General features: G+C 33.6%; 1 protein-coding gene across 1 annotated transcript in view; it reads right to left on the bottom strand.

Annotated features, from left to right (window-relative positions):
• Positions 1-21834, bottom strand: part of LOC140156079 (uncharacterized) — a 280738-nt gene continuing 258904 nt past the window's right edge. The window contains exons 7-10 of the mRNA XM_072179196.1: positions 12629-12865; positions 5090-5221; positions 3942-4143; positions 1-2831 (exon numbers count right to left, since the gene is read on the bottom strand). Coding sequence (XP_072035297.1) covers positions 2693-2831; positions 3942-4143; positions 5090-5221; positions 12629-12865 — 710 coding nt within the window. The 3' untranslated portion in view covers positions 1-2692. The remainder of the gene's footprint in view (positions 2832-3941; positions 4144-5089; positions 5222-12628; positions 12866-21834) is intronic.

Below are 21834 nucleotides of genomic sequence, written 5' to 3'. Positions count from 1 at the left end.
AACAAAACTAATCTTTATTGAGACGGGTTACTTTTGAATTTTGAAAGTGTTTCAAACTCAGACTATCACTGAATTAGAACCTGAACGATTCGGTAAAAAAAGAAGATGAAATTTCCAAATTAGAAATTACTTCAATCTTTAACACATATTGATTTCATTTCATCATGATAACTTTAATTTAATTTTTGGTATTGGTGATTTTTAAACAAGAGTATTTAAGAATGCATTGTTTTCATCCTGTTTTACATCTATTGTCTCATATGAAAGGTGTTTTTCCATTATGTTGGTGTAAAACAATAGAGGTAGTCATTATGACGTCAACGGCGCCATCTTGTGGGTACGGAGTGTCTTGTTGCTAAGATTACCACGTTGATGCTTGACTCAAAGTAAATATGGCATTGCCCATATTAATGAGATAATGCATGACAGTGACTAAAACAATACTTCATTCTCTTGTGTATCATAAAATGTTTGGGTTACTGTTTAGAAATGGTTAGAATTGACATGTAACAAACTTTGTGTCATCAAATTAATAATCAATAAACATGATTAAATCTGCAACCTATGGAATGATATTAGAATGATAAATAGTACATTTATATATACAATAATTACACATCGTAAAAATATTATATAGAAATATAAGAGTCAATAAAGTCTGAGTTTATCTTATCTGGTAAATATACAAATATAAATAGAAACATTACAATAGTTTTAAATATAAAAAACACAAACATAGAAAACTGATAACTTTTTAAAAGTTTGTAATTTCAGCCTATCAATTGGAAGCTATGGGCTGAATTTTGTAAGCCAAAATTCTGACAAAAAATAAAATAACTGGTTAAGAATTCATGACATCAGTTTGAAAAATATATCCATGATGTAATTAACTGGGCCCACATTATCTAAAGTACATTAATAAGTCGCTGGTAACCAGTACTTCCAAAAAGGGTGTAGCGTTGAATTGATGTGATGGGATTCAATTTTATTCAATATCTATGCTGACCAACAGATCATTCTACGGTTTCACAATTTAAATTACCATCCAATATAAATACAGTCCGAGAAGGCATTGAGACAAATAGCATGCATGTGAAATGTTTAGGTTAATGGTCGAAATGAATAGAACATATAAAACTTAATCATGCGTGGATAGGTGCGTATATTAATGGCCTTTACAATATTTTCTCATGTTCTCGATTAGGAATGAGGTAATAATATAATAGTTATATTAAATGAAATGAAATCATAGTACAAATAATCTTAGTCTTCATTCAATCACCTACACTAATTGTGTTCTCTTGAAAGCAAGTAGAAGTATAGATTGTTAACTTTCAACATGGCACGTTATGAAGTATCTGAGATTGTCACAAATGTTAAGCCCATTTTTGAGAGGGAGAAGGGCGAAGGGCAAAGCAGTTTGCCAAACAACACAATATGGCTTGTCTGGAAGTAGCCACAGGAATATCTGAACGTGCCCTTTATTATAGGCTTCTTAGTCCTAAGAGAGAGAAAGAGAGAAGGAAAGAAAGCCTGAATTTGAAATGGAAAATTTGAAAATGCCATAGGCCTATAGTGAAAAAAAAAGTTCACATCCAAGAAAATGTAATTATGTGGAGTAGGCCCTACACGATAAACAAGATTTTCTTTCTGAATTGGCCAAATTTTTACAGGTAAGAAAACCAATCGCATTATCGTGTTCACTCTAGCGTAAGTTGGGCCCTATTGGACTTGTTGGAACGTTCTAAACGACCCCACGACTGTCAAGGTAAAATGAATTTATTATAGCTAGTTATAGCATTAGATGTTTGATCTATATATAAAGGCACTGTTCATCATTTTGCACAGGGATCAGTGTGCAAATACATTTTCTTGCTATCTGCTGGTTTGTCATTCAAACCTCACATTTATACAATATTTTATATCTTTAAAATATCCCAATATAGCACTGAATAGTTGCCTTTGTTGACTTTGTAAATATTATAGCAGATTTTGGTAGTTAATGCATCATATTTCCTATCATTCTCATCTGACTTGTTGGGTCCAGTTTGTCATGAAATTGTATAATTGACCCAAGATTAAAATACTTAAAAAAAACACATTAGACACAGGAAATAAAGGATTCCCACCACATCAGGGGCCCATTTCACTAAACTTTAACGAAGCTTTGTAAATCTCAAAATCGTTTGCAACTTATTTCACTGAACTTACTTACGAAATGGTACCCTTCATAAGTAATAGGGATTTAATACAGGGGCCCTTCATAAAGTTACGTCTAGTATTGGGTATTTGTAACTATACGAACGGTTACTTGAGTTGAGGGTTAAATGTTTAGTGAAATGGACCCCAGTTGCAATGCAAGTCAACAGGTCTTTTAGGCCATATAAAAGTAATTAGTTGGGTCTTGTCCCCACCAACATCATTTTCTGAAGTGTGTCCATATTTTTAAAAGTTAATAAAGCAATGTGAATCATTTTAAAGAAGTTTTTCCTTGTATCCCCCCTCTCATTGATTTCTAATAATGTATTTTAAAAGGAATTTATTATTGAAAAAACACAAAGCCCTCCCGCCCTTGTCAATTCATGAAAATCCTCTGGACAAGATAAACATTTACATCTTTAAAATAATTCACTCTGCCAAGAAAAGATAAACTCATGTATATTTGACTCTTATATTCAGGTACCAGTTTCTACTAGACTTTTCTTGGTTTAAGTGATGAAATAAGAGGTTCATCTGGGTTTGTTCTGTAATCAAAGGATGTTGCTTCATAGATGGCCTGAACACTGGGTCTCTGCCTTGACACACTGCTTACATCGTATGTATAGCCAGTACTGAAACAAATAATAACATACTAATAATTAGTGGATTTGAAATTCATAACCTCCATTATAGTATCTGACAATTTGAGCCACTTTTGAGGACAAATGTTACTCTCAAAGTGATCATTTTCACGCTATGGCAATATCAAACATTATTGCCTGTTTTAATTTCACTAATTTCAAATTTTCTATACAAACTTACCTGTTAAATTTTGTTTTTTTGCTGCTTTGTAAAATCATGAAATTAGTATAGTGCTAACATTTGCACTTTTAGTTTTTACAGTATTGAAGAAGCACAAATTGTAAGTACATTTATCCACTATGATTTGTGTCCCAACAAAAAAGTTCCAACAAATGTGTGAATTAAAACAACACAACAACAATGATGAAAATGACGTTAAAATGGAATTTCTTAACTCCGTATCTGTGTAAATGCTCCTATTGTTACCTAATATTCGGATAAGATACTTTGCAAGATGCAGTTTTCATTGTAAAAGGTATTTTTTATATCTGTGTTAAACATCTGCAACTACTCTTGCTGTTGACATGTTAATTTACTGTAATGGGTTGAAGTAGCCTTTTGGGTACATTTACATTAATTCTTGGAATGTTTGGAACAGTTCTATTTTTAGATACCACGGTTATTTTAACTCTTGATCATATTATTGGAATGGATTAAAGTAGTCTTTTGGGTACTCTTTATTTTAATATTCGTATGTTTAAAAAGCTTGCTTTTTTTTGTAGATACAACAGTTACCAAATGTAGCATCAAAATATAGTGCAAATTTGCGTATGAATTAAAAACACACACGGTGACACAGCTTTTTTTTTTGATAAGCTGACGCAAAATTTCCCTTTCTGTAACATTATTTTGTGCATTGTATGAGAGTGAAGAATCACCCAATGTTTTCTGCAAGATCCTATTATGTAAGAATCACCCGGTGGTCTTGTAATGGTACCCACTGATCCGCTACTTAAATGACTACCAGGGATTTTAATCTAAAATGAGCCAAAACTAAGGCCAATTAAATCAGGCTGAAGGAAGATGCATTACCACTTTTGGTCAACTTTTGTCTCTGTATTTAATTTTATATGTATAGATGCTAAAAATCCAATTCTTACCTTTTCATTTCTCCTAGCGGATCCAAATGTCCTACTTTGTTTGGTTCCGACCTACTATGTAATGTGCATATGCAAATCACCATGAGGCATACTGCGAATAAAAGTGCCCCTGCCAGGCAGCCGATGATGACATAAAACCGCCAGTTATCTGACTCAGGATCACTGCTTTGTGGTTCGTGGAATTGCATTTCTTCATTGTTGTCTGTAAGGAATCAAACAGAAATTAATGTCTTAACAAATTTATACAAGCAACCGCAAAGAACTTGAGATAGTAGTCTTCATACTTGAGTTTGGCGAATTGACAAGGCTTAAAACTTTTATGGTTTACGTTATTTGGACCTTGAGGAGAACTTTCAGGAAAATTATTACCCTCATGTTTTCTTCACAATATCACAAAATTGGAGGTACGTTTATATTTTTGGTTTTACTTTCTAGCTCTTTTCAAATTTGGCTTACTGATAGTAGATTTTGTTGCAGTCAGTGATGTAGCCAGAGGGAGCCGGGGGAAAAATTGTCCCCACTGAAATGTTGTTAATGTTGTTAAAATGACTAAAAATGGGGTAACAAATTGACAAATGGGGACAAATATCTGGCTTTGACCCACCACACCAAAAAGCTGGCTACACTGCTGTGCAATCAGTTGTTTTCAATCAGTCTGCATTCGAGACTACACAGACACAGTTTTGCCAACTACTAGTATGTCAACTTTGCAAAGAGCTTGAAATCAAACAAAAAATGATACCCAATTTTTAGATATTTTGTAAAAGACACACAGAGGATAATTTTCACCCAAGTTCATCTCTAGGTCACATGATCCACAAAGTCAAAGTAAAGGTCACAAGGTCAATAGGTCATCATCCAAATTGCTCTGATGTCAAAACAATTGGGAAAATTAGATTACTCATGAATTACCTTATCAACAAAGTTGTCGCACTGGAAACAGAGATATTGTTATTTGGAAACTGGAGACTAAAATTAGCGCAAAACCTGTTGACTTGATGGGGTTAGGTTAATTTAAAAGGGGAGGGTGATCAGGCTGGCACAGAATGACCCAGAGGGCAACCTGAATGTAAACATCATATGTCAACTTATCTATAAATTATTAATTACAAAATCATTTTTGCATAAAGTGTTTCTGTTCTACTTACTTTCACAGTGCCTCCCTGAGTAACGGCCACTTGGACAGTAGCACTTATATCCATTGGCTAAATCCTGACATGTACCTCCATTGTGACAAGGGTGTGAATTGCATTCATTTATGTTTATTTCACAATGAGATCCTGTGTAGATTAAAAAAGAAACACATGTTTTAAGTAATTTATTAGAAAAAACAGTAGCATGACATGTACCTCTATTGCAGCCAGGGTATGAAGGACACTCATCCATGTTTACTTCATGAAATCCTGTGCAAAATTATACTTTTAAGAGAAAAAAACATATGCTAATGAGCAAGGGAAGAGGCCCAGACTTCATACACTGGAACATAGAAACACACAAACTAGGAGGCCGGTCGAGTGCAGTCGGAATACGCTTTTCAATATGGAATAAATGCTAAACACATCGTGGCATCATCCAAGCAGCAAAGTTCATTTCCCACTGAAAAAGCGTTATCGGATGGATCTGCAGTCGACCATTCTGCTAGTGCACAAGATCAAATTCATGATGCTTAACCACAATTCGTAATATATACAGGGGAAAGAAGAACCGTCCATTGCACACTAGCACATTTATTTATTTATTTATTTATTTAAACATGTAATTATAATGGAAACATAACATGCACAGGTGGATAAGCCAGAAAAAAACCTCTGGACATACCTCTCTGTGCATGGAATTTGAACCCCAGACCTTATGATAGTTAGTTCACATTATTACAATTCTCCACATCAAAATACCCTATACAGGGTGTCCCATAAAATGTGGGTTTCAACAAATGTGGTGTTATTTTAAAATGTGTTTTCAGTAATCATTTAGTGTTTACATAAAGTGACAGGCATAATTGCCAGAAAAACAATATACAGGTTGTCCAATAAAATGACTGAATAGTGGTTAGATACACATTTTAAAATATCACCACTTTGTTTGAAACCTTTTTATGGCACACCCTGTACATAGTTATCAATTCTGTGACAGTTAATGTGTTCTTACCTATTTTTTACTTTTGCATAATTTACGTCAGTTTATTCTTGGTCCAAATAATCATGGTCAAATAAAGGCTTGAGATGGTCAGACACACAACCCAGATTTTAAAAGCCCATTTGTCATGTTTATCAGAAATGAAATTACCCTTACTAAACAAAGTGCTCCTCCAAATAGCCATAGAGCCATACAGGTATAGCCATAAATCTAGACAAGTCTCTACTCTTGTTTCTAGTACTAGGAAACATCCTTCATTGTGACAAAGCCTTAAGCTATAAAGGAGGTCAAATAAGGAGGACATGGATTAATCCGTTTGGTTGCTCATGTGATTCACAAGAAAAGCACAAATATTTTGTCAGCTTTATGTAAGTGGATTATTTCCCTCTAAAAACCAAGTCACATATCTTTGTTGACTATCAAGCAATCATACTAATGTGTGTGTGTGTATTTTAAAGGCTTGCATATATTGTACTTTGCTAAAGAATGTTTGGATAAAAATATCTCAACATGAATATGAAGTCTCTTCACGCAAAGAGTTTTAAACTCTTTGCGTGAAGAGACATGTAGAGTTTGGTCATCTCATTTCACATATCTTAATCAATGTCTACATTAGGATTTGGTCCAATACCTTTGGGCATATTTGTAGCATTAAGAATGTAAGCTAGTGTATATGCTTCTGCATGTTATGAGCTCATCAAAATCAGTTTTACCCCAGGAAAAGAAAAAAGAAAACAACAACAACAAGTCATTTGTATAATTACATCATGTATGACTAAACACTATGGCATATTTACAACATTTGCAAGATGTTGTAAATCTGTAGAGAGAAAAACAATAATGGGGTTGGGAACTGTATCAGCAATGTAATTAAACTATTGGAAATCATCAGAAGCAGGTGATGGGTTATTGATTAATTGGATGGGGCAGGTGGTATTTTAATATGGTAAGATCCACATAGAACCTAAAGAAGGGTAATATATACCCAAAGTAAAAAAGGCACATACCAAAAAGGAAAAGAAGAAAATACCTGAAGTAAAAGGGAAAAGAAGAAAATATGGAGGTGATGATAATGAAGGAGACGAAGAAAAAAGAAGATAAAGAAGAAGAAGAAGATGGAGGGTTATAGTAACCAATACTCTCTGAATAAGACTGAGAATAAAAGATAGCATTTTGTCTTCCTATCAAATATATCGTGTCATAATGGATGGGCTTCATCTTCATCTGTTTTTCCAAAATGGTTTCTTTCAGTCCAAGTATAACAACTTTAGCATAGCATTTAACAAATGAAGTTAGTTGCTATGCAAGATGAAACATAAATGTGCAGATATTTGCTGTCAATGCAGCAAACTTAGTCCGCCAACTTAGTTTAGGGCAAATCAATTATTGCTTATTGAAACCTAGTAATATTAACCAAAATAAAGGTGTAAAATGAATGCCAGTTTGTCACTAACATTTATTCTTGGTCACTCATAGTGTAATCACTTTTGTAACATTTTGTTCTCATAAAATGTTATAATATGGAGGACATGTTCAGCCACATGGTATGAATCTGAAGCTAAGTAACCTATTTATAGCACTTTTGTCTGTCATCTTTGATTTTGACTCCATCAATCTCAATGGTTTCATTATGCTGATATATATTTGCCTTGATTGTCTCAACTCCATGACTCAAGTTAATTCGATTTTATGGAATTGAAAATGTCTTTATTAGTCTTACACAATATATTGCAAAAAGGTCTGTATATTTGATACCTTGTGAGGTAATATAAAAAAAGACTGTAGTGGAAGAAGTGCCTAAGTACAAAAATATAGTTCTAAGAAAATCTACACTATGATTATATAAAGCTGCTATTAAACAACTTCCCTCTTTCTCTTTGACAGTTGTGGCATAAACAATATTTTGTTTGAAAATATGAATGTTTGTGATTTTATTACAATTATATAAAATTATAGGACCATTTGTTCATATAACTATTTGTGACAATATCAGTACTTCTTCTACAGTGTTCATATAAATTGGCTTAACTATGAGATATGATGAAACAAATTGAATTGGATGTTGTGGATGTTGCTTTCAATGCAGTGAAATTATAAGTTTGAACTCATTTTTGAACATATGAATGAATGAATCATCTTGCTATCTTCAGTAGATGGTATCATCTTGCTATCTTCAGTAGATGGTATCATCTTGCTATCTTCAGTAGATAGTACCATCTTGCTATCTTCAGTAGATAGTACCATCTTGCTATCTTCAGTAGATAGCACCATCTTGCTATCTTCAGTAGATAGTACCATCTTGCTATCTTTAGTAGATAGTATCATCTTGCTATCTTCAGTAGATAGTACCATCTTGCTATCTTCAGTAGATAGTATCATCTTGCTATCTTCAGTAGATAGTACCATCTTGCTATCTTTAGTAGATAGTACCATCTTGCTATCTTCAGTAGATAGTACCATCTTGCTATCTTCAGTAGATAGTACCATCTTGCTATCTTTAGTAGATAGTATCATCTTGCTATCTTCAGTAGATAGTACCATCTTGCTATCTTCAGTAGATAGTATCATCTTGCTATCTTCAGTAGATAGTATCATATTGCTATCTTCAGTAGATAGTACCATCATGCTATCTTCAGTAGATAGTATCATCTTGCTATCTTCAGTAGATAGTATCATCTTGCTATCTTCAGTAGATATAGCTACAGTAGATGGAATCATCTTGCTATCTTCAGTAGATAGTATCATCTTGCTATCTTCAGTAGATAGTACCATCTTGCTATCTTCAGTAGATAGTACCATCTTGCTATCTTCAGTAGATAGTACCATCTTGCTATCTTTAGTAGATAATACCATCTTGCTATCTTCAGTAGATGGTATCATCTTGCTATCTTCAGTAGATAGTATCATCTTGCTATCTTCAGTAGATAGTACTATCTTGATATCTTCAGTAGATAGTATCATCTTGCTATCTTCAGTAGATAGTACCATCTTGCTATCTTCAGTAGATAGTATCATCTTGCTATCTTCAGTAGATAGTATCAACTTGCTATCTTCAGTAGATAATACCATCTTGCTATCTTCAGTAGATAGTATCATCATGCTATCTTCAGTAGATAGTACCATCTTGCTATCTTCAGTAGATGGAATCATCTTGCTATCTTCAGTAGATAGTACCATCTTGCTATCTTCAGTAGATAGTAACATCTTGCTATCTTCAGTAGATAGTATCATCTTGCTATCTTCAGTAGATAGTACCATCTTACTATCTTCAGTAGATAGTACCATCTTGCTATCTTCAGTAGATGGTATCATCTTGCTATCTTCAGTAGATAGTATCATCTTGCTATCTTCAGTAGATGGAATCATCTTGCTATCTTCAGTAGATAGTATCATCATGCTATCTTCAGTAGATAGTACCATCTTGCTATCTTCAGTAGATAGTATCATCTTGCTATCTTCAGTAGATAGTACCATCTTGCTATCTTCAGTAGATAGTATCATCTTGCTATCTTCAGTAGATAATACCATCTTGCTATCTTCAGTAGATGGAATCATCTTGCTATCTTCAGTAGATAGTATCATCATGCTATCTTCAGTAGATAGTACCATCTTGCTATCTTCAGTAGATGGAATCATCTTGCTATCTTCAGTAGATAGTACCATCTTGCTATCTTCAGTAGATACCATCTTGCTATCTTCAGTAGATAGTATCATCTTGCTATCTTCAGTAGATAGTACCATCTTACTATCTTCAGTAGATAGTACCATCTTGCTATCTTCAGTAGATGGTATCATCTTGCTATCTTCAGTAGATAGTATCATCTTGCTATCTTCAGTAGATGGAATCATCTTGCTATCTTCAGTAGATAGTATCATCATGCTATCTTCAGTAGATAGTACCATCTTGCTATCTTCAGTAGATAGTACCATCTTGCTATCTTCAGTAGATAGTACCATCTTGCTATCTTTAGTAGATAGTACCATCTTGCTATCTTCAGTAGATAGCACCATCTTGCTATCTTCAGTAGATGTATCATCTTGCTATATTTAGTAGATAGTACCATCTTGCTATTTTCAGTAGATAGTACCATCTTGCTATCTTCAGTAGATAGTATCATCTTGCTATCTTTAGTAGATAGTACCATCTTGCTATCTTCAGTAGATAGCACCATCTTGCTATCTTCAGTAGATAGTACCATCTTGCTATCTTCAGTAGATAGTATCATCTTGCTATCTTCAGTAGATAGTACCATCTTGCTATCTTCAGTAGATAGTACCATCTTGCTATCTTTAGTAGATAGTACCATCTTGCTATCTTCAGTAGATAGCACCATCTTGCTATCTTCAGTAGATGTATCATCTTGCTATATTTAGTAGATAGTACCATCTTGTACCATCCGTCGTGACACAAGTTATGCCGTGACATACTTCACATAATTTTGGGGTCCACCCCATAACTAAATTGGCGAGTCTAAGCGCATGGCATGGCGCTGGTGCACCTTTGGTGCAGCACTGTGATGATAAAAAATATCACGGAGAGGCTGATGGTAAAATGATAAACAGCAATCAATCAATGAACTATCTAGAGTTTATGTATGAGTGATATAACTATTTATAGGTAACTACATCACCACGATAACATTAAGACAGGTAATTTAACGGCTAACAGTTTGATCATTAAATAATTCATCAAGCAATTAACACTAGCGGACTGGTTGGATACAGTAACCCTTCATGTGTTTAGTAGCATGTCACAAGACACACTGAAAATATTATTTACATACAGAAAAATCCCAATTATATCTATGATAGAAATACATGTTTAGGCTTGCACCAGTGACTTCTAAAAGGATATCTAATATAGGATTTCTTTCAGTTTCAATCAAATCATGAGCATGGGGAATTTTATACGGTAAAATTCTGTAAGCTAGGCAGCAACGAACACCTTATCACAACAACAAGCTAATTATGCCTGGTTTGGTTAAGCCATGAATGTTTTATCAAACTCTCCAAATTAGATACAAAAAAGGAATGAAAGAGTTTTAGCTCGAGGGAAGAATTTGAAAGAATAAAGTGTCGGTCATTGGCCCCTGAGTGATGCATCTTTAATGCATTCTTTTAATGTATCTGTAAATGACTGCACCTGATCCCATCTATTTACCTTACAGTAACATTAAGTTAGAGACCGTGGTTTTACATTTCTAAAGAGCAAATCTGTTTGTACATTAGACACTTCCTGTTTTTTATCATTTTTGAATGGAAAATTCCTCATCCAACACAGAAAAAGCATATGATTGATTTTTTTGTGTTGTTTTGACCAAAAGAAACATTAAATACAGTGTCAAAGTTTCTTTTTAATTTTTGAATGAAAATCTTCAAACCTGAACCAGGAACACTGTTCCTTAAAAAGAAACAAGATATATTTGTTCTCTACATTAAGTTATTAGTTTTTGTGGAAATATTTTATTTTTAAAACAAATTTAGTGGTAATGCAGCCTATTCTTTACACCAAATTTTGAGGTTAACTTTGACAGAAATACAAAAAGATGATCTCGATAACTGAAGGACATCCCTGGGACTTGGACAAGATGTGTAATGATGGAATATCATGTTTTCTTCACTTGCAAACATGCAAAAATATGCCAACAATCAAACAAACAAACAAAACAACACAGCACAAAAGAGTTGTAATATATGTAGTCTGATGTCATAATTTAGGACTTCCCTACCATTTTTGTAACAAATAATCATTAACAAATATCAGCCTTCTCCATAGCTACATCTGAGTAAATTACAAAGATGTGCAGCCAATTTTGATTAGGGTAATTCTTGTTTTTCATCATGCCAAGCAAACATAAAATGTTTTTGAAAACATTTGCATGAGGTTAGAACAAATTGTCAGAAAAGGTTTAAATATTGGGTTACATACCAGATATAATAAAATGTTTAATAACATTCAAAAACATTTTGAAAACTTGCTGCAAAATATTGTAAGATAATTTTATTTAAGTAGTGACAAAATATTTTGCAATGTTATTTAAGTAGTGACAAAATATTTTGCAAATTTTACAATAACATTTCAACAATGCAGTTGTGAATGTTCTTTTATATAAAACATTTTCATAACTTTTATATTAAGCTAATATTTTATGTTAATAAATGTTTTGACCACCCCACCCCCTCCCCAAAGGGTTTGAGTATGCTGGGTGGTCCTTAGAAATAAATAAAATTATTAGTTGAATAGATTCATCAGGTTTGTTCAGTAAATAAACATTTTGGATTTTTTGCTTTTCGAAACCAAGTGAATTTTTACTCACTACAATATTTCGTCTTACACGTCATACCTCTCCGATGTGTAGGATGAAATATTGTAGTGAGTAAAAATTCACTTGCTTTCAAAAAGCAAAAAATCCAAAATGTAAAAATATTAGTATTAAAAGAAACTAATAACCTTGATATAACCTGAAATGTAATGTTAGTGTTGCTGGGTGGTAGTTATAGAAAACTAAAAACATTAGTAAAAGAAATAAAGTTGACATAAAGACACCTACCTGTGTAACCTACTGGACATACACATTTGAAAGTGTTGCCTTCATCCACACATTTTGTTGAGTTGTTGCATGGATGAGGTTTGCACAAGTCAATTTTAATCTCACAATGTTGACCTTTGTATCCCTTGCCACATTTGCATATATAATGATTGAGTTCATCAATGCACGTTCCTCCGTGCTGACAAGGATGTGAACTGCACTCATTGTAGTCTTTTTCACAATGTGTTCCTGTAAAACCTGTAATTACAAACATATAGAAATAATGATTTCTTTTTTAAATGACACACAATTTGACAAATTTCTGGAAAATGTTTGCAAATTTTATAAACCTAATAACAAATTTGAACTTTTCCAGACTTTTGGAGACAATTTTGAAAAGGCACTCTATGTCTAAACCCTCCATACCCACACTGCAACTTAAAACTACCCGGGCTTAAGTAGTGAAAACAATTTGATGCATGATCAACACAATACAAGCAAATGAGTAATAAATACAGCATCATTATATCAGCATGCTGCCCTCAAATAAATGGGTCTTCGACAGCAGTTATCTTAGGCTATTTAATAAAAGGCACTTAATTTAATGTCCATGTGACCCATGGGCACCACCATACCAAGACCACCAAGTGATCAGTAGATGTGCTACAATGCTAACTGATAGGAACTTTTCAGACAAATATCATCAAAATTACTAACAATGTACGAGGCTAATTCATTACACATTGGGAGATTCTGAATTTTTTGTATGTTTTCAAGAATTAAATTTTGGAAGTCTTTACAGACGGAAAAAAATATCAATGGAAACTCTTACAATACCGTAAAACCTCGTCTACAAGCATATATAGTGTTTTTGATGAAAGCTAAGTTCATACAAAACTAGCGTAAATATGCCAATACAAAATATTGGTCTTACAATAATACTTGTTCGTATATGCTTGGATCTGTCATTTATTTGCTCAAACTCCATAATGGCACCAGGATTAATTTAGGTTTCATCAGAAGCACTCTATATGCTTGTAGACGAGGTTTTAGGGTAGTACTACAAATTTGCAAAAAAAATATCAAATTTGCTAGAAAATCTGGACATGCATGCCGCGTTTCCAATTGAAATATGCAGGAAGACCAACCGCTGTACCACAGGTCACGTTTCCCGACTTCCTGTCTTCAAGCTGTAATATCAGTACCCATCTGGTCATGTGGGCATTAGCCACATTAAGTGCCTTTATTTAAATAGCCTATCTACACTGTACAGCGTATCCTGGTCCTATTCTCTGACGTCTGCTCATGTTTTAAGTAGGCTGGATGTCAGCATCAAGTAAAAACTTACAAAGGCTCAACTCAAATCAATCTTGCCTTTGTTTTACCTAAGAACAACAGGTGAAGAAGGTTATGAAAGCAGTAGATTTGTATAACCAAACTCACATATAACTTCAAAATGAACATACTTTCTACATAAAATAAATTTTGTATCCGATTAACTTTGGTTACTTTTTGACAGTGTTGAGTTGCATACATAAATATATCTTTCTTTTTAATCAAGTGTGTGTTCTTCATTAAATCTCTGGCATTCCCTTTAAATTCCAATAGATCAAAAGGCAGGTGTAGATGTCATTGCCTTTTCATTGCTTTATCCCAAGATGATCCCTCTATGTAACATCATAATACAATAATGCACAAATGTGATGTCTTTATTACAATGTAATCTTACTCAAATGTCATAGTTGAGATACATATCAGCTCATATCGATGTGCAAGGCATACTTAAGGAGCACGCTGGATAGAAAGTCTCTTTTGAGATGGTTTTAGGATTACGTGTGTCAAAACTCATAAAATCAGTTTGAAAGTAAAACAAGAGTTTCATGGAATTTAAAAAGTGTAGTTTTCGCTCAACAAGTTGTGTGGATTTTTAGATTATAGAAAATCGCTTAATTTTTGACATTTTTGGTTTGTTCTCAAAATCACAAGACAGATCTTTTAACATAATATGTAGATCTCTTGACAGATGACCTCTCGGAAGATCCATTTTTGTGTAAAAAGTACTAAATTTTTAAAGAAAATGTTAAGAAGTTGCCTGAAAGGATTATATAGTGGGGTCTACTCTGGGAAACAAGGAAATTTTATAAGTGTCATGGTTCATGATATTTGTTATTGAGTTTCTGAACAGGATTATTGACAGATGACTATGATAGTATAATATTAAGATTTACTATTGATATGGGTTTCAATCTATTAATTCAATAAATATGTCTTTACAGTAAGTGTGTTTGTTTTACCCCCTCAACTTAATCTTTTAAATATGCCACTTCATTGAACCACAGTTATGTATGCAGGGCTTAGTCTACAGACATTTCAGCTATCCTCAGTTGATAGCAACATTTGAACAATCTGACATGAGCTGTATTCGATTGATAGCAACAGCAAAAGCAAAATTATCTAGCAGTAGTTAGTAATATCCGATAATCTAATAATAATGAACTATCTTGAGTAGATAGCAACATTAAAATCAATCTAATATCAGCTATCATCAGTAGATAGCAACATTAAACAATCTGGTATGAGCTATCTTCAGTAGATAGCAACATTAAACAATGTTACATATAAGCTATCATCAGTAGATAGCAACATTAATCAATCTGGTGTGAGCTATCTTCAGTAGATGGCAACAATAAACAATCTGATATAAGCTATCTTCCGTAGAAAGCAACATTAAACAATCAGATAATGGGTTATCTTCAGTAGAGAGCAAAATTATACCAATCTAATATCAGCTATCTTCAGTAGATAGCAACATTAAAATGATCTCATAAGAGTATCCAATTCATTCATAATTTTATGGCAAAATAAAATTATCATTAAATTGAACCTGATACTGTGGTTCTCTTTTGAGAAAGCAAAATACTTTTACAATAGATGCTCATAAAACAGTAGGTTTTAGAAACAGAATTAATTGTACAATTAATAGATTCATTAATGTAGGTATGTTTCCATCATCATAACCTCATCAATAGGAATCCCTCAGCTATGTATGCCAGCGATATGGCAGTATAGAATAGCAATGCCTGACACCTTACTTATTATTTAACCAATTCCATATGGGACAGTACCTTATGCACTATAAATGGATAGAGGGGATTTAGGGACTGTGTTTTGGATCTATTCCATAAAGCCCCCAGGCCTTATGTGACGCCCTCGTTGCTTCACTCCTGTATCAGGAAATGAGATAGAAACAGCAAGCTTGCGATTTTTGTATGGCTTGGGTGGTGTAGTTTGTGTGCATGAGGCAATTTGGACATAAATACGGTTGGGTGTGATGTGATGCTAAGGTGGAAATGCATATAGCTGCCACATGTCTTGTTTATGCAGGAACAACACAGAATAGTTATACCAACATTAAGTACTTTTCATAAGAGGCATTGTTTGAGATTGTTGACTATGACACTGCCTTGTTGAAATCACTACAAGCATGTCAAGAATCACAGCACATGAAAACATTAGTTTAAGTACAATATAAGGATTAAATTATACACAAGGTAGCCATTAGGCTAAAACTTTCTTGCATCAACACTGTAAGGTGCCAGTGTAGTATTACATCTGACATTGTTTTAGTCTTGGGAAGATTTGTTCTTTGTGGTATAACAGCTTGTGGCGAGACAGTTTTAACTGGACAAGGAAAACTGCTCTGTCAATATTATATTATAAAAGTGATGAAACCAGAGTTGAGTTTACATTTTACTGTTGTGTTTGTTTGTGGTTGTTAAAAGTGATTCAACAACTCTTCCTATTCCTTTGTACAGGGGTCAAGCGTTGTTAATCCTTGATGAATCCACACTTTTCCAGTAGCGTATACGCGAATGCAGGGTTACGCGTACACGTTACACGTGAGCGCATAAAATTCGTCATGACTGGAACTTATGCGTAAACACTTTCTTAATGTTATTAAAGTAGCAGCTAAACATAACCGCTTCATTCTTTTGTTTTATTGCTGATAGGCTATCAACACAGAAATTGCCGATGTTAAGGTTGAGTGGCAATAACAAACAGATATTCCATGGAGGCATCATGAGAATTAGATGATATTTAGCTTGTTTTCGCTGTTGAAAGGGATTCAATCATGTTTCACCATTGTTCACCACCGATTAACAACTCGCGTCCGGCGCAGCTGCGTGGTTTACTTTGCTGGGGCAGCTAAAGCTGCCCTCGCGAAGTAAACCACGCAAACGCATCGTTGTTAATCGGTGATGAACAACGGTGGAACATGATTGAATCCCTAAGTCATACTTTACAAAAAGTTTTCCTCAATAGAAAATCTTAGGCTAGGCAGGTGGAAATATGTGTAGGTTATTTCATTGGTATGAATACATACATCTGACATCTTTGTATTTGTTTATGCAGAAATGTCCCTTGATGAACAAAGCAAATAAAGAAGTGGAAGAAAGAAAGAAAGAAAGAAGAAACTAAACAAATATAAAAGAAAAACACTTTTTATGAAAAAAGACCAGGAGCAAGGATAAAATCAAAGCAAATGTCACAAAGAGAAGAGAAAATATATACTCTCAGCTAGACACCACAAGCAAATTGTCCCATCTTTGGATTGACTGTCAATTCTGCTTCCATGCTTGTTATTAATGAACTAATCAAGTAATTAATCAGAATTGATGGAAAATTTGTATTTGTCAATATCACTAAAGGTTAAGATTCATATACTGTCACAATCAATAATTGTCAATTATTTGATTTCATGAATCATAAGAATCGACAAAGCATCGATGGTTAATCGAAAGATCAAACTAATTTGGTTATATTGATTGCCTTATAATTTGAGACCGAATTAAAAGACTAGTTTGCATCTGATATCAGGGCAAAGGTGCTGCATGATTGGTTGCTGACCTGCACAGTACATCATTTTTGGTCTGGTTGACAGGACGTCATACATAAACTAATTCGGTCTTGGATTAAAAACAATAACAAACAACACTGTGTGGCTCACAATTCTATTCATAGTGGTATAGTATGTGACCCATCACATCGAAACAGACCACCTCGCGGCAGAAATGAAAATGGAGATTTAAACAATAGGGTAAACTGCTGCTTTTTAGTTTGAAAATGGCACCTTACTTGTTGAAATCGGATACAGTAAAAATGTTTTATGAGGCAAAACAAGCTCTGAATTCTTTTTATTTTCTTTATATTTTTCCATCTTCTTTCATTGTTATCTGCCAAAGAAGCTAGCCGCGAAGTGGTCTGTTTCGATGTGATGGGTCACATATATGCTTTGCAAAGAGATACATTCCTTAAGTTCCTCTGACCTACACTGACACTTTCACAATTACATGTATCATGCGAGAGGAAGGAAATAATTATGTTAATCACAATCACTGAGGACTCCTAATTGCTGGACAGCATAGAGTAGTTGAAGTGGATTGCTTGTCCTCTAAGTGGGCAGTGTTTTGCACAACATGGTACCGCAATTGTGTGATGTCTGCACATTCTGTTGTTGGTTTTTTTTTGGGGGGGCAGTGTATTAATACTGCCACTGATGTATTAGTGTGTATGGTGTCATAGACCAGAGGGAGAAGTCCTCTCTTGGTTAAGCTTTTTATCTCCACTCTGTCCTGCCGATACTCAAAATCATGATCTCATGGTTAAAAGTAAGTGCGCTAGTGCACAGACCAAAAAAAACACCCTGTCTGGTCTATGACACTAACACACTTATACCTCTGTGACAATACATATTGTGAATTGCAAAGGTAAGATTGTAATAAAGTAGATTGGCAGTGAGAGGGGAAATCAAGGACAAATGCAGAGGGAAGAGAGAGAGAGAGAGAGAGAGAGAGAGAGAGAGAGAGAGAGAGAGAGAGAGAGAGAGAGAGAGAGAGAGAGAGCAAAACCAGTGTTAGATGAAACATGCACAGGATTATGTAATTAATGTCATTCATCTTATTGGGGTTGTTTTTGTTACACTTTGTTACACATCCAAATTGTGATTAGATTTGTCTTGTATTACATTTCCTTGAGAAATAACAAATTACATGGTTGATCTAGGGTATTCTTGACAATGAATAAAGATTGGAATTTAAATCAGGTAAGTCAGAAGTAAAGCCATAATGACAGATAGGTGTTATGTGGGTTTTGTTTTCAATATCTGGACACAGTTATAAGAACATAATGACAGTAGCAGTCACATGTCATAATAATATGGTGCAAGAGCAAACATCTTTGACCAATTGAAATAATTTAATCTTTCACAATTGCTGATAGGAATCAATCTAAATAGATTGAAATGGATTTTTGGACTGACTCTTACTCTTTTTGTAGACTGATTCATCATCCAATCATGTGTTACTCCTAATACCAAAGGCATGTGTTGCATAATGGTTGGAATGAGATTTAAAACTTTGTTAGAGTGAATATTTTCATTCTCTTTTTTCAATTGGAAAGGATTTGCCCCTAATTAAAGTTGGTGAAAGATTAAAATACAATGAAAATCAATTATTTTTACTGAAAATTTAATCAAAAAAGATTTTCCCTTAACTTTAATTGCTAAAAGATTAAGATTGATAAAAAAGATTGAAAATTCAAATCATTTGACTGAATATACAGTCAAAAATGATTTGTTCCTATAACTGTGATAGATTGAATCTTTTTGATTAAAAATTCAAACAGAAAATTTAAGAGAATAAGTCATTTGCACAGACAACCAATAGCTGCTATTATTTGTATTGAAGATAGCTGCCATATGCATTATTTGTATTGAAGATACACATTTTTCCCCAAAAGACCTCAATACGAATGATCAAAATAATATTTTCAAACAATGAAATGAATCCTTTTTACTGAAAATGTAATCAAAAAAGATTTGCCCTTAACTTTAATTGCTAAAAGATTAAGAATCCTCATTTTGATTGATAAAAAGATTGAAATTTGTTCCTAACTGCGATAGATTGAATTTTTTTGATTGAAAATTCAAACGGAAAATTTAAGAGAGTAAGTCATTTCACAGACAACCAATAGCTGCTATTATTTGTATTGAAGATAGCTGCCATATGCATTATTTGTATTGAAGATACACATTTTTTACCCAAAAGACCTCAATACGAATGATCAAAATAATATTTTCAAATGATGGTTGGCTATTCCTCCCAGCTAAATACACTATAGACGAATCCAACGAGTCAAGTCATGGTCAGGATTTGGTTGGCCATCTTTGGGTCCCCGCAACACCAAAAAGCAGCTTAAAAATCGATATTAGATTCTTTTGTGTTGTAAACTGTCATCATTCTTTTGTCTATGTGTAACACGGGTGATAGAATGCAGTTTAAATTACCCTCCAAGGCCGCATTATTTCACATTTTAGGTGAGATTGAGCCGACGGGACCCAACTTTGGCAGCCATTAAGGTATAGGAATGTGTGAAACTGGATTCGTCTATAAGTGCATATCATTAGATTAATAAAGTTTACTTTGAGGACTGTTAAATATCAAAAATAAAAATAAAAACATTTTACAGAAATGTTTAAATGATGAATTATATATAATTATAACTTACTTTGAAGGTATAAAACAATATGACAAAATATTTTGCAAACATGTATGCTAAACATTTAAAAATGCTGTTGTGATGTTTTTTCATTTAAACATTTTAAAAACATTTTGCATTTCCTTTAGCCTATATAAACTGACATTTAAAACCAAAACATGTTTATAACACATTTATAATGTTTTAAAAACATTTTTGTATTTGCTGGGAGACTACTGCAGTCAGGCTTTTATGAAAGTTGGTGGAAAATGTGTAAATATTTATTGTTAATTATCACAGCAATTTGACACCCACACAATGGCAATACAATGTGCAGGATACTTTTAGTCATAACAAGAGATCTTCAAATTCCTTATCAATATGTAATATGAGTGCCATTTCAAAATGTATTTGAAACCTGAGACATGTTTTGCCAGTTGCAAATACTTAGAATGGTTTGAACAACTGTGTAATAATTGTATGTTTGTTTGTTACGCTTTTTAAACAGAATTTATGTCAAAACCTACATTCTTTTATGGATATGATCATTATCTAAATTATGATAGATGTGAGCATCCAGTGAGCCGTGCCATCCAGGGTTCTTGCTCAGCAAGAAAATATGATTAGCAAAGTTGCTAATCAAATCAGAATTTTGATTAGCATTTTGAAAAAAATTGATTAGCATTTTTTAAAAATTCAACCAAGTTAATTTTCTTTTAAACCAACTTCCATTTTGATTCATTGCATATAATTCTATTTTTTAGTTGCCCGATTGGGCAGGCAATAGTCACAAATGGTTGTTCCTGAAATTGCCCCAACATTACCCATATTCCTGTCAACATTATTGTTGACAAAGTCACATCATGGTAAGTATATCACAGCAGGTTCACACAGTCCCTATACTTTTTGTCAGTTAAGTTGATACATAAATGAGTATTCATGAAAAGCACTATAAAAATAATCATTTCATTCTCTACTGTTTGTTTCTTGTGGAAAATAATGTGCATTTTATGTGAAATTTTGTCAGTAAAGTCACGTAATTTACATATTTTTGCAAGCACTACCGTATGTTTCAATATCTATGTACATAATCCTCCACATACACAGCCAGCTGATGTCATTGACATCATAATTTATGTAATGAACAGGTACTGTAATTGGCTAAACTATAGTATAATACCAATACATCACGTAACATCATTTTCATTAGCATATGTCTGGTATCGGATATCAGTGCGTAGCATCGAAAAATTTGAGTACCAATGCAAGAAGTTTTCTTTTTGGTTTCAACTGTTTTTTACTTTTGTAAACACTCCAAGTTTGACAGAAATACTGTTTTGCATCAAGCTTTAATTGGTTTGTAAACATACAAAATAATCATTATAGAAATTTAAATCGCAAAAGTACCCATTTGAGTCACAAACTGTAATGCGAATCCTGCTATCATGAGTCCTGGTGCCATCCACGACTAGCCAGCTCTAATATTCTCCAAGCAATACTCCCACACACCCTGCACATGTTGGCAGCTTCACAAACAAGCTGTGACAGAAATTGTCCTGACCAAAGCAACAGTTGAGCAATCTGTTGCCATATTTGATCTTTTGTTGCACCCTATATGACAGACAAATCAGTATGGTTGCAATCAGTCAGCAATCACATTTGCCTCAGGTAAGTAGTTCCTTGTATACATT

Source organism: Amphiura filiformis, chromosome 6 (assembly GCF_039555335.1).
Source record: "Amphiura filiformis chromosome 6, Afil_fr2py, whole genome shotgun sequence".
Taxonomy (NCBI): Eukaryota; Metazoa; Echinodermata; class Ophiuroidea; order Amphilepidida; family Amphiuridae; genus Amphiura; species Amphiura filiformis.
Note: the sequence above shows the minus strand (reverse complement) of the source record. Positions and strands in the feature narration are given on the sequence as shown.